At 42.9% G+C, this 13,084-nt stretch overlaps 1 protein-coding gene across 5 annotated transcripts in view; it reads left to right on the top strand.

Annotated features, from left to right (window-relative positions):
• Positions 1 to 13,084, top strand: part of kif13a (kinesin family member 13A) — a 39,115-nt gene that overhangs the window by 7,244 nt on the left and 18,787 nt on the right. For all 5 annotated transcript variants that reach the window (XM_012925108.5, XM_012925098.5, XM_012925090.5 and 2 more), the window contains exons 3-13: positions 4,127 to 4,139; positions 6,545 to 6,605; positions 7,547 to 7,639; positions 8,206 to 8,386; positions 10,490 to 10,577; positions 11,093 to 11,227; positions 11,344 to 11,456; positions 11,541 to 11,652; positions 11,746 to 11,958; positions 12,067 to 12,177; positions 12,269 to 12,403. In XM_012925108.5, the coding sequence (XP_012780562.2) occupies positions 4,127 to 4,139; positions 6,545 to 6,605; positions 7,547 to 7,639; positions 8,206 to 8,386; positions 10,490 to 10,577; positions 11,093 to 11,227; positions 11,344 to 11,456; positions 11,541 to 11,652; positions 11,746 to 11,958; positions 12,067 to 12,177; positions 12,269 to 12,403 (1,255 nt within the window). The remainder of the gene's footprint in view (positions 1 to 4,126; positions 4,140 to 6,544; positions 6,606 to 7,546; positions 7,640 to 8,205; positions 8,387 to 10,489; positions 10,578 to 11,092; positions 11,228 to 11,343; positions 11,457 to 11,540; positions 11,653 to 11,745; positions 11,959 to 12,066; positions 12,178 to 12,268; positions 12,404 to 13,084) is intronic.

The following is a 13,084-nucleotide window of genomic DNA, read 5'->3' as shown; positions in this document are numbered from 1 at the left end:
GCGTTGGAAATGTTTTTGTCCAGCATGTAAAGCTCTTAACAGTTATTTGTCATGTTTTATTTTGGGATTGTACTCATTTTTCTTGACAGTGTGGTCAGTTATGCATGAAGGCTGGGTGCTACATGGGAACCTCCCCCCCCCCCCAGCACCCATCCCCAGCACCCCTCTACTGTAACTCTGCTTGGTGTCTATGCAGCAAGATGACCTCTGCTTTGAGCGGGGACAGGCATGTCCGGTTCTAAACTTACTGGCAGGCAATTTGAAATGTTAACCTAACACTTAAACACACACAGTCTGAAAATTGTGTTTGGCTCTAGAGCTTGCTGAAATCTAATTGTCTTGAAGCATGTCAGAAGCTTACCGGGGGAAAAGTCATATGTGTGGTTAAATTAAGGTGAAAAGATTGTATGTGTGTGTGTGTGTGTGTGTTATGGGGGAGTGATGTTTCAACCATAGATCAAGAGGAGGAATTCGAATATGCGTGTGGGAGCGGCAGCAAAATATGTTATGTGTATGCGAGAGTATATGCAGAGGGGATGAATGCTGTGGAGTCTTAATGGGGGGACCTCTTCCATACTCCATTTGTTGAGCAGGATTATGTCATCATAAAGTCTTTGAAAGGCTGCTGAGGAATCTCAGTAAATAATGGCAAGTAGTGTATATATACTGTTAGAAACTACTGTATTAAATGATACAATAAAAACTCATTATTTTGTCTAATAATTGTGTGAGCTTGTGGGAATAGAATGTAATTTTTTAGAGTAGATCTCTGCTTCAGTGGGTGGATAATACAGTACATTAATCTGATGTGTTGTCTGCTGGTTTAGAAGAGTGCATTTTTCAGTGGCACGATAACCCAGTGGCCTTAATCTTGCTCCATAACCACAGGGGGGGGGGGGCGAATTCCAGTGCTGATTTCCCACTTTTTATACCTTCGTTTTTGCCACACCCATGGATTTAAGCTGAAAGGGCCACAAAAATCTGTCAGACCCTTTCCAGACTATCTTTGAAACTGGTCACGGTCTGGTATTGAAGTGATATTTCTTATCGTTTAACAAGAAACGAGGATATTTTCTCCTCTAATCTATCTCACACCACGTGCAGGAGGAGAGTCATAGCAGTGTGAGAGGCCAGTTTCCTCCCTTTGGCCAAGTTAGTCATACATGGGTGCTTTGGCATCAGGTAGCTGGAGTTGCAGGAACCTAAGCGTTCCCCTAAAAGGAAGCACAGAGACACACTTTACCCATCCTGACAGGATTTTTAAGTCCCTAATGTACGTGCTGTGGTACATGAGGATGATAGCTTTGCAGTATGTCGGATTGAGCACCCTACTCACAACAACGGCTGGTCAGGCCTTTGAATTGTTTGGCCTCCAATACACAACACGTCACATTGTCGCTCATTTTGTGAGTTGCTCGGCTCATCAGAGAGTGACCTAAACAGCAAAAGCATGCACACAATAATAATTTCATCTAACTACCTCATGTTTGCATTAAGGTTAATAGAGTTCTTTATGATTCATTTTCTCTCTCTCTCTTGCCAAGCCTGTGTGTGAAGGGTGCGGTCAGCCTGCGCAGCACCACCATGCAGCATGCATGCAGGGAGAAACCCTGCTCTTAATGGTGGAGAGATCTTAATATTCAAAAGTGTGGTTGCGCATCACCACAGTTACTGCTTGTTGACACAAGTGCAAAAAAGTCTTTTTGCTTTGATTGCAAATATTGTGTGCACACTGCCATGGGTGTGTCTGGATGATGCAAAAGTGGACTATATCTGAAAGACAGAATGCACTAAGTCAAACTGACGAAGGCAGAAATGTTATATTTGCCATGTCTGAAAAGGGCTTTAGATTTCATTCATGCCCTGCTGAGGCTGCAGTGGCTTAGTGCATCTGCCTCTGAGGGGATAATAACCTGATACCACCTGGCACTTCTGTGCCATACATGCGTGTCGCACATTTGTACTGTCCAACCACAGCATAGTCTTTAATAAGCCCTCAAGACATAACTTGACATCCATGCTGATTATTTAGCAGACTGCCTGTGGGCTTCATGCTTGAGTGTTGTAATATAAACTACTACATTTGACAACTATAGCCTGAAAAATATTTTTTTTTCTGTGCAGGAAGCATCATTAGAAGTATTTACACATCCAAATGTGACTTCATATGTTGTGAGATCAATGTCAGGGAAGACAGCTTTCAGTTAGAGAGTATGTCCAAAGCAAAGGGGGAGAACTGGAGGATAGTGTGTTTTAACTTACTGAGAAGGAGTTCTTGGCTGTGATAGGGTAGGAGGTTAGGTTACTGTCCCCGCCACTCACACATGACCCTACGCTGTGTCACTGCATCATTTCATGTCTGGCACTGATCACCACCTGCACTCATGTATATATCCTTCTACGTAGCACTCTTAATTCTTATTCTCATGTATATATCTAATGTATATCTCATGCACATATCTTTCTTTCTACATAGCACTTTAATTCTTATTGTTTGCACTGAAGCACCGCAGCAAATTCCTAATGTTGTAAACCTCAACATCTGGCAATAAACCCATTCTGATTCTGATTCTGATTCTAGGGACTCGTTTTGAATAGGAGGCTAAAATGAAGTCAGCTGTTTGGAATTAAATGAATGTCTTGTGAGATTTTGACAAGGAAGTAGGAACTCTATGAAATCCTAAATATAGCCAGTTAGGAACAGTTCCTCCTATTGTCTTGTTCAGCATTCCCAGCATGCCGTAACTGGATACATTAACTGTACATACAGTAGATGACACAGTGAGCATGAGCCGCCAAACCACTGCAGCAGCCCCTGTTACTGCTGCTTAGTTTATGCTGCAGATGTGGAGATTCTGCTGTGGAGTGCACTCATTCAAAAACAGCGAGTCTTTCATCTTTTCATCATCAAGTGTGTGTCTCTGGCTCTCTCTTTCCACTCCTCCTCAATTTTCTCCTTTTGTTCTTCATCAGTACTCCATCTTCATATCTCTGCCATGTTTTTTAATTTCAATTTTGCCTTTCAGTTTAGCATGCATGAAGACCTTATCTGTAGTCCCTCTAGTCTGGAGACCCACATAGCCTGCATATGTCATACTGTAGCGCTTCCTGGGCGTCCCCTCTTTGCGCTGCAGTATGGAGCGACTGGCCGGTGGAGGGGAACTGCCTGCTGCAGTCTCTGTGTGCTTTGATTAAGACCAAGTCTCAGTGTTGTAAGTGGCCCAGATTTAGATATAGGGTATGAACCCAGATGAGGCCCTCTTGCTTTTTGTTCTTCAACCACACTCTTCTGTCGTAAGAGCTAAAACACAGTTAATTCTTTATCTATTCCCCTTGATTTTCTATTATTCTGAAACTTAGAAATTAAAAAAAACAGAGGCTATTTTTAAATGGATGCTGAGCACTCCATGGCCCTGCCGTTGTCGGTGACTCAGCTTAGTTTGTGTGAGAAACATTGGTGCAGTGTTTCAGTCTTCCCAAAGCTTCTGCTCTGTATTGGTTACTGTGTGAAGGTGATGCCCACCTTTGTGTCTGTGCCAGAAGACTTCTGCAGGAGTTATCTGCTGAATCTTGAAGGACTGGATTGTGGAGCATGCATTTCTTAATTAACCACACACTGTAGAGGCTGTACCTTACTGTAAGATGAGGACTGGTCCAATTAAGAGAATAATCCTGCATATGTTAGAACCATATATGCTACACTTTTGTCCTTAGTTCCGGGAGCTTGTAATGCACAGTGCAGCTTCCCCAAGCTGGCCTCTGTGTTAAGTCCACAGGCATAAGAGCTATTTATTCAGCAGAGTCAGTGGGACATTGAATCCTAAATCTCTTCCCTTCCTCACACTCCACTGGCCCAATTATGAACCCAATCACAGCACCAGCTCCCACCAGGAAAAGCAACAATGTGGAAATGAATGAGTGAGTGAGAAAATGATAGGAGTGAAAGAAGTCAAAGAAGGAATTTCAAAGAAAGAACTGAGGTTACACGTTTCTTTTTTTTTTCAGAGCACTGTGGATATCAAGTTCTGACTGTGAAATTGTTTGCTAACTATGTTCATTTCTCTGTGTTTTTCTCTGTTTTTGGTTCATCTGCTGGGTTCCTACTATTTCCCCTCAATCTCACCAGGAAACAACCTAAGGTATGTATGTTTTATCTGTTTCTTTTTCTACAAAACAACCTGCTGACATCAACAGAGCTGAATTCCATTTATAGTGACTTCACAGATCATTCAGTAGCAGGATGCGGGACAAGCAGCGCTTCTCCCCCGAGGAGCTGAGAGACATCCTGCACAGTTCAGTCCACTGCTGTTTCTAGGGACATGACTGAGGGTGTTTTAGTAGTTTGGTTGGTCAGCAGGAGCCGGATAGATGTCCGTGTGAATGTGTCAGCGCTCTAAGATCTCGTGAACACCCACAAAGGCGTTACAATGAGAGAGGGATGAGCGCGGACACTGGGGCAGTGTGTGCGCACATTCAAAGCTGCATTGTTGGAGTGCACCCCCACTTCCCCCCCCCCTTGACAACACGCTGGTGACTAGCTCAGAGATGTTTCACACACCAGGGACGGGCTTTGTGCTCAGTACAGTCAGCCCCTGGCTGGACCAAGGGGAGCACTAGTCCGGGCCACGGGTGTGCATGGTCTCTGGGGCCTGTGAACCCGAGCTACCCTATAATACCTTTCAGCTAGACAAGCACGTGGTTGTCTGCTGAGCTATAGTGCCACTCAAATTCTCCCTGCCGTCTACTGGGGAAACAGACGCTGCAGTCCAATCACATTCGGACAGTTTTCATACTAGAAATGACAAAAAGGGCTTTGTGCGCCTCAGCTGCATCATTATTTGCACTGCTGATTAATAGTAATTGTCCAGTCTAAAACAATTTGTGGTGCAGTCACACCCTCAGGCCCGACAGAGACAGGCCAAAGGAGGCTGAAGCCCTAGTTACCAAACCAGCCTTAATTGAGAATGATGGCACTTTTGTTCCTTTGAATGGCACCCACTCACTTGTCTGAAGTCACAAGAGGAGGTCTTGCTTTCAAAGCATTCAGTGATCTCAGTGCTTCCCATGCTGACTGTGCAACCACTGCTTCCCTGGCCAGTGGCCCTTATTATGATTAAAGGTCAGTTATTATGGGGTATTTGTGTAGAGAAAAGTGTTTTGGCAGAGCACTAAAGCCAGGAATTGTACCATTGACAGGACGGCAGCTACTCTTCTAACATCAGAAAAACACAAGCGAACAAAATATGTGGACTTTTTGGTCCTGACCAAGATAGGCTGCAATAATACAGATGTGGAAAAAAACATATGAACGATAATCCGAAAAAATCTGCAATGCATTTTTAAAATCCTGAATATAATGATTATAATTTTAAGCTTTTTATCCTAAATACAAGCTAGATGACTGCTTAAGCAACCAAAAATCTGCCTAAAAACTTCAAAAATCAGATCAAGACTGAAATGTTAATCTGATTTTAAAGGTTTAAGGCAAATGGAGGGAGAAGCATATATAAAGCTCCCATTACCGAGTTCAGGCCACACTTTTTGTCCTAGTGCTTCTTTCTTGAATCAACACAAATAACCTCTTTTCCATCGATGGAGAAAATGTTATGATATTATTTAGCATTACATTATCACAAATCTCAGGGTAATTTCCTTTGGCAATACAATATCTGTGGGCTGCATCTCCCAAACATCAGTGAAGTTCCTGCAGTAGCCCCTCCTATATTCGCTGATTTCAGTCTTTCCAACTCTTGGGTCCAGTGAGTACATGGTGCCATGACAACTGCAGTCTTTTTTGGGGGGGTTGTTTTTTTGTTGGAAATGTGTGGGAATGGTTCTGGATTGAGCGCTGGCACAGGTAATGCATTTCTAGAAATTAGGCAAATGAGGTGTTGCAACAGCAAACAAAAATATGTAATGGGTGACTTGCATTGCAGTTGCTTAAAGGATACATTTAAGAACGATACAGCAGATAAATATGGAGTCAAGTGCATAAACAGATACATTGTAAGAGGAGCTGTTCTGTCTGTGAGGGGCTGTTGACTAATGCTCTTTCCCCAGAAAGAGTATCCTCTCTGTGTGTTATGTATCCAGAGCACTTGCAGGTGCCTGGGTGATAGAAGGGCATGCTGCTGCAGAAGTCTGTGTTGTGGGACTTAGAGGGCTAAGACCCAGCCCGCACCAAGTGGAACAGCTATGCCTCTGTCTCCTTGGAGATGAGGGTCACTGAGTGCTGGAATTTCTTCTGGGGAGCGCTGACCCTGATTTATGAATTCGTTTAACTCCAGCCACTATGACAAAACAGCTGAGAGTGAATTTGTACAGACAGACATGATGCGGTCTTAACTAACATTACTTCGAACAATGCTCAGTTAGGATTCCTCTTACTCACTCAGACAAGCTCAGTCCTGCTGATTTACATGGTACTGCACATCAATCCTGTGAACCTTAGAAGACGACCACCACTAAGAGAGACTGGCTTATGTTGTACTATACATGCTTGGGCAAGTGTGTGTTTACACTCCCTGTGCTGTCGCCTCTGCAGGTGTTCGCATTTGACCACTGTTTCTGGTCCATGGATGAGTCCAACGTTCCCAAATATGCCGGTGAGTCACAAATGTGAAGGCTAGGAAAAAAAACAGAAAAACAATCCTTTACTCAACCAGAGAGCTCAAATTATGTGCCACGCAAAGACCTGCTGCAGAGCTTTATGTTACCATTGCAAGGGCAAAGAAGCTCGCTGCATGATGGCAGGCTGTTTTTGCATCATGCAAATCAGAGTATAGTACAGGTGTATATGAAAATTAGCATTTTGAGTGAATGAATTAAAATCAACAAGGCAGTTGTGTTTGTATTGTCTGGACTCGTATGTCTGCTATAGTGGCATCACAGTTGTTCACACACATTTATCATTGTGTTTATGTATTTATCCACCACTGTTACACTGCCGTGCACCGGCTAACCCGGTAAAGTCGCTTTCTTCTTTCTCCTCAGCTGCAGTTTCTGTAACATCTTCATAAAAGAGATTATTACTGCCAGTGTGAGGCGGATTTACATAATAATTGAGGATACTTTGTGTTTGTCAAATAACTCTTGTTTAGCCGATGGAAATGTTAAGCTTACATCTCCTTTGTGCTGAACCGACAAGGCAATCTGTTCAGTTAAGGGCTGCCTCAAGGGCCCGAGCCAAGGCTTTATTTAGCTCATTAAACAGCTGGGCCATTGAGCAGGGGCATGACAGTGAGCAGCACAAGAGTTTTCTCTACACAGCTCTGCATTTTCCACATGACCAGACAGGAATCTGCCACCTTTCATGAATCTTATTCACTGTTTCGTGGCCCTTTGTGCCCCTTGTCACTCCATTTATAGAGTTTTTTTTTAGTACTAAGACAGCCAAACAGTATGTGTGATCATAGTGCTTATACAGTATAACTGTGTATTAACTCAGAGGCTGGATCCTTAAAAGGACGTGGCCTCTGACCCTGTGTGACACAATTATTCCTCTGTTTACCATAATCTCCATGGTGACCGTGTCTTTCTCTGAAAGGTCAAGAGGTGGTGTTCAAGTGCCTTGGAGAGGGGATACTTGAAAATGCATTCCAGGGATATAACGCCTGCATATTTGCTTACGGACAAACAGGTAACTGAATGACTTCATTTCCTCCCTCGCCCTGAAAGCACATTAGCTATTTTTTCCTGCTTCCTGTCTTAGAGGGACACACCTGCACGCTCATCAGTTAGAAGAAAGAAAGAAAACAAATCCGATATAATCATCTGGTTGAAGCAACATCCTGCAAGCAGCACATGAGTGATGACGACACTTCTGGACAGTCTTAGTTTAACTTAGATCACAAATCGTAAATAATGATGTGAAGTGATTTGAAATGAATTAAGAAGTTTCACTTTTAACGTGCTCCCATCACCTTTAATTTTTAGTGCTAATAAGCAAATGTTAGCATGCTAACATGCTAAAGGAAATCCATTGTACACCCAGTATATGCAAATGTGCAAGCACAAATGTGGCCTGACACAGCTGCTGGCACAGCTGGAGACTCATTCTTTACATGTTCGTTTTTTGCAACACGATGATGATGGCAATTATTCTCCAGATGTACTTGTGGCCATAGCAGAGACTACACTTAGTTAAGTGTAGTTAACTCGCTTTCTGAAGTTGGCAACTTATGTGTGACTCTGTTGTGCATCCAGGCTCAGGCAAGTCCTTTTCCATGATGGGCAATGGAGAGCAGCCAGGCTTAATTCCTCGACTCTGCTGCTCGTTGTTTGAGAGGGTCCACAGGGAGACAAACGAAGGCCATTCTTTTAAGGTGGAAGTTTCCTACATGGAGATCTACAATGAGAAAGTCCGTGACCTTCTGGATCCCAAAGGGTGAGTTTGATGTTTGCTTTTAAAAATACACATGTTCCAGCTCACCGAAGCAGCTTTCGGACCTGGGGGCGACAAGACGCAGCTGTTTTCACAAACTATGGAGTTGTTTTCTCGTTCTCTTCAGTCTCTCCAGCTCAAGTAGAGAGTGATCTGTCCGTTAGCTCGCATTGTCTTCTGGTTTGTGTCTCTTTTTATAGCTCTGTTGTGTCTAGTACCCAGGATGGGGGGATGGCGATAGAATGATGTGAGTAGGAAGCTCAACCCAGTTATTTCCTGCAGAACAGCAGCCAGTGTCGTCCTCTGACAGTGCTGCTTTCTTCGCCTCTGTGGTGTGATGTGGGTTGGCAGACAGACTGCTAAGAAGGGTGAGCTGTGAATGGGGATGTTTCGGGGAGATCTGGTAGTAAAGCCGTGAGCGAGAGAGCGGTCAGAGCTGCTGCGAGCCGAGCGCCAGAAACAGACTACAGTGCAGCGCTCTGTGAGTTGCAGATGTCAAAAGATGCAGCTTCCTGTCACGTATATAGTAACCTCCAGATGCTCTTGATCTTGCATCCTAATTTACTCTGTCAGTTATAGGAATAAACGTTAGCTGTAGTACTGTATAAAGCAGGGGTGGGTTAGACCACTGACAGACAGACATCTTCAAACCAAGTCTGATGTATCAAGATGGTGAGAAAATGGCACTAAGACAAAGCTGAAATCTTCCAAGCAATCTGTTTACAATAATAAATGTGATTAAACCGGTTGCCATCTCCATCAAAGGTGCGGAGCTATACAGGAGTCAAGGGTGGACGTGATTTGGTTGTGTGTCTGAAGAAGAAAGTGAATATTGCACATACTAATTTGACTAGCCTTAATCCTAAGATATTGTTACGCTCATGTTAATGGACAAATGTTATGCAGTAGTGACTACAGAGTTTGCCTTGCATGTTCTCACTGCTAAAAACAGACATGCAGAGATGTTTTCATTGTGTACTGGTCTTTGTGTAGAAATATAGCTAAAAAGCCTGAAACACTGGAGCCCACTCTGCTCACTGTAAAAAGGAAAACAAGACCTATCCTTGTATCTGTCTCCTGTTGGGATCTTCCATGTGACGCGCTGTGAATTTCAGTTCAGCTGTGTTTCGCTAAAATACCAGTATTATTGTGCAGCAGGAGTATGTGGGGCTCAGCTCTAAACACTCAGAGTAGTCCTCAGAGTAAAGAACAACAGGATAGAAACAAAGTTTTAGCTCCTATCTTTAAGCTCTCCACCCCTGCCAATTATGCACTTGTTCTGATAACATCTCCCCTTCTCTTTCCAGATAAATAAACCATCCTAGCAACTATCACACACACACTGGGTGCAACATAGGGCATGCTTTTTGGTGTTAAATGTAGCGCAATTTACAGTAAGGTGCCTGCCACAAAAGAAGAGCATCTCTGAACACACAGCACGTCAAACCTTGAAGCAGATGGCCCACAAACGCAAAAGACCACACAGAATTCAGATCATCTCAAACTGGCTTTGTGAACATGACTTCACTTTACTCATATAACCTCCATAGTCACCAGATCTCAATTCAGTAGAGCACCTTTGGGATGCGGTGGAACGGGAGATTCAAATCCCGCATTTTAAAGTCAATGTGGGCTGAACATCCCTGAAGTTGAATCATAGGTAGATTGTTGAATCTATGCCATTAAGCATAGATAAGAGGGGGTCCAGCAAGCAAGTTCTTAATAAAGTGTCCAGTGAGTTTACACTGCTGATGATTCCCCATGGTGTATGCCTTAAACAAGAAAAATCCACACCTGTGTGTATTTTTGTTTGGCCTTGCTCTCAACCTGTTGTGAACCCATCTCTACTGGTGTGCCAATGTGGGAATGTTACCACAAACACCAGATTTAAAGCACTGCTGCATTGTGAATCACAGGAAATCTATTTGGTGCTGATAAGCTTAATCAAAATGACCCTTTGAAAAAGCTTTGATTCTTATAAATGTTCATGTATATGTTACAGTTCCATACTACAGCTTGTATGTATTTAATAAAAGATTTTAAGTTTCTTCAGAGTGCTTCTTTGTTCTCTTTTACTCATTGTGTTGCCTTCTCTATTTTTTGAAGGAGCCGACAGTCCCTGAAAGTTCGGGAACACAAAGTCTTTGGTCCGTATGTGGACGGTCTGTCTCAGCTGGCTGTGACCAGCTTTGAGGTGAGTCTTTCACCCGTCTGTCATCATGCCGCGACCAGAAATGAGGCGATATCCACCCTCTATCAGAGCCACATAAACATGATTTATAACATCCAGAAGAAATTACTTTGTATCTTCAGTCGCCAAACCACTGATTTACATTTGGAATAACCTCGCTGTGTAAAACCTTCCCAAGCGCAGAGACTCCAGTGACACATATTCCTGATGTGGGATGTAGTCATGGGGTTTTGTGTAGTGCGTATGCCAAGCCTTGGCAGGCCCTTCCATAATTACGTTTAAACACCTCCGCCCTGCTCCTCTGCGCTCTGCTCTGCCTGATATTAGTCCAATGGATTTCCCACAGCTTTGGCCCTCTCTCAGTTGTGACCCAATTAAATGAAGTGGCATACAGCCAGATGTGCACATCTATCACAACTATCATTTTAAAGATTTAGCCACCGAAATGTGCTCAAAGCCTGAGCAAGAAAAACACTTTAAATAGTTCTGCTGTCCTTCCTCTTTTTTGTTTTTTTTAGGACATTGAGGTGTTGATGTCAGAGGGGAACAAATCTCGCACAGTTGCAGCCACCAACATGAATGAGGAGAGCAGCCGATCACACGCCGTCTTCAGTATCATTGTCACGCAAACGCTCTATGATCTACAGTCTGGAGTAAGTCTTTTTGTTTTTTCTTATTTCACACACATTTACAATCATTTTTTTCACAAGGACAAACATTTGTTTATTAATTAAATATATTTGTCTGGGCACACTGTGACTGTCAACAGAATTCAGGGGAGAAAGTGAGCAAAATGAGTCTGGTTGACCTGGCAGGAAGTGAACGTGTGTCGAAGACTGGAGCTGCTGGGGAGAGACTCAAAGAAGGAAGCAATATAAACAAGTGAGAACATTTTTATTTTGTATATGAGCTGTATATAAAGTCCAATCATTTATCAGGTTAAATGTATCTTTGTTTGGTTTTTAGGTCTCTCACCACATTAGGATGTGTGATTTCTGCTTTGGCTGATCAGTCTGCAGGAAAGGGGAAGGCCAAGTTTGTGCCTTACAGAGACTCAGTGCTCACCTGGCTACTGAAGGTTTGACCCACGTTCTGTTTGGGTTGTTCTTTTGTAACTTGTCATGAAAGTCTATTTTAACAGCTTCTTGTGATTTTTTTTTTTTAAACTCAGGACAACCTTGGCGGAAACAGCAAGACCGCCATGATAGCAACGGTGAGTCCAGCTGCTGATAATTATGAGGAGACTTTGTCCACTCTACGTTACGCCGACAGGGCCAAGAGAATCGTCAACCATGCCGTTGTGAATGAAGACCCCAACGCTCGGATCATCAGAGAGCTCAGGGAAGAGGTGGAGAAGCTGAAAGTTCAGCTCTCTCAGGCCGAGGTGAGAAGAGAGGTTGAACCACAGATGCTGTTCAATTAGGAATAAATTATGCCAGACATCTGACTCTGACTTATTCTCCTTTTTTTACATTTTTTTTATTCCCATCAGTCCATGAAGGCTCCTGAGCTGAAGGAGAAACTGCAGGAGTCTGAGAAACTCATCCAAGAGATGACAGTCACCTGGGAGGAGAAGCTAAGAAAGACAGAGGAGATTGCCACTGTAAACTCCTTACTCATGAAAACTGTGAAACCTCAACTCTAATTTAGTGTGTTTATATGAACAGCTACATTGTTATTATCCATGTTCTCAGGAGCGTCAGAAGCAGTTGGAAAGCATGGGCATCTCCTTGGAAACGTCTGGGATTAAAGTGGGTGAAGACAAGTGTTTCCTGGTCAATCTGAATGCTGATCCTGCCCTAAATGAGCTGCTGGTCTACTACCTGAAGGTAATGCTGTTTTTGCAATGTCATTTTTTTCCAAGCTCAGCTCCTCAGTCAAGCCGTTTTTTTTAATAAAGCAAATTTAAGCACAACAGGCACTATCCGAGGTGATGCACAGAAATCAATAAAACAATTAGGAGGCAGTAATTTAAAAACAATAAGGAATGTAATTAACATAATTAAAATCAATCTCTAGTGTTTACAGAAACACACAGTCGTAAATTAGACCTAAAGTAAAAAGGTTCATAAGACAAGATAAGTTTTTAAGTTTAAGTCTGAGAGTTAGGCAACTGCAAAAGATCAGTTAGCTGTAAGAGCTAGTTTGGTGTTTAGAATTAAGTCACCAGTCGAGTCACCTGGTCTTGCACTGAGCATGTAAAATTGTAACATGACGAATAGTTACTTAGAGATATGCTGATGCAAGCACTTATAAGTGAACAAAATTTAAAAATGAATCCTAATCAATGCTAAGATAGATGAAATGCATTCATGTGTCTGTCTACCAGTCAGGGGTCGAGCAGCTGCATTTTAGACCAACTGCATTCATGATAATAGTGCCTTGCAAAAGCTGACATAAAAAACAAACTGCAGGAATCCAGTCTGGGCGTGATAAAAGCATGGATATCCTTGCCAAGGTTGTTTAAAAAAAGAAACTAAAAGCTAAAAGGGCACAGATTTAATCTGCAA

The sequence above is a fragment of the Maylandia zebra genome, linkage group LG11 (assembly GCF_041146795.1).
Source record: "Maylandia zebra isolate NMK-2024a linkage group LG11, Mzebra_GT3a, whole genome shotgun sequence".
NCBI classification, from domain to species: Eukaryota; Metazoa; Chordata; class Actinopteri; order Cichliformes; family Cichlidae; genus Maylandia; species Maylandia zebra.
Note: the sequence above shows the minus strand (reverse complement) of the source record. Positions and strands in the feature narration are given on the sequence as shown.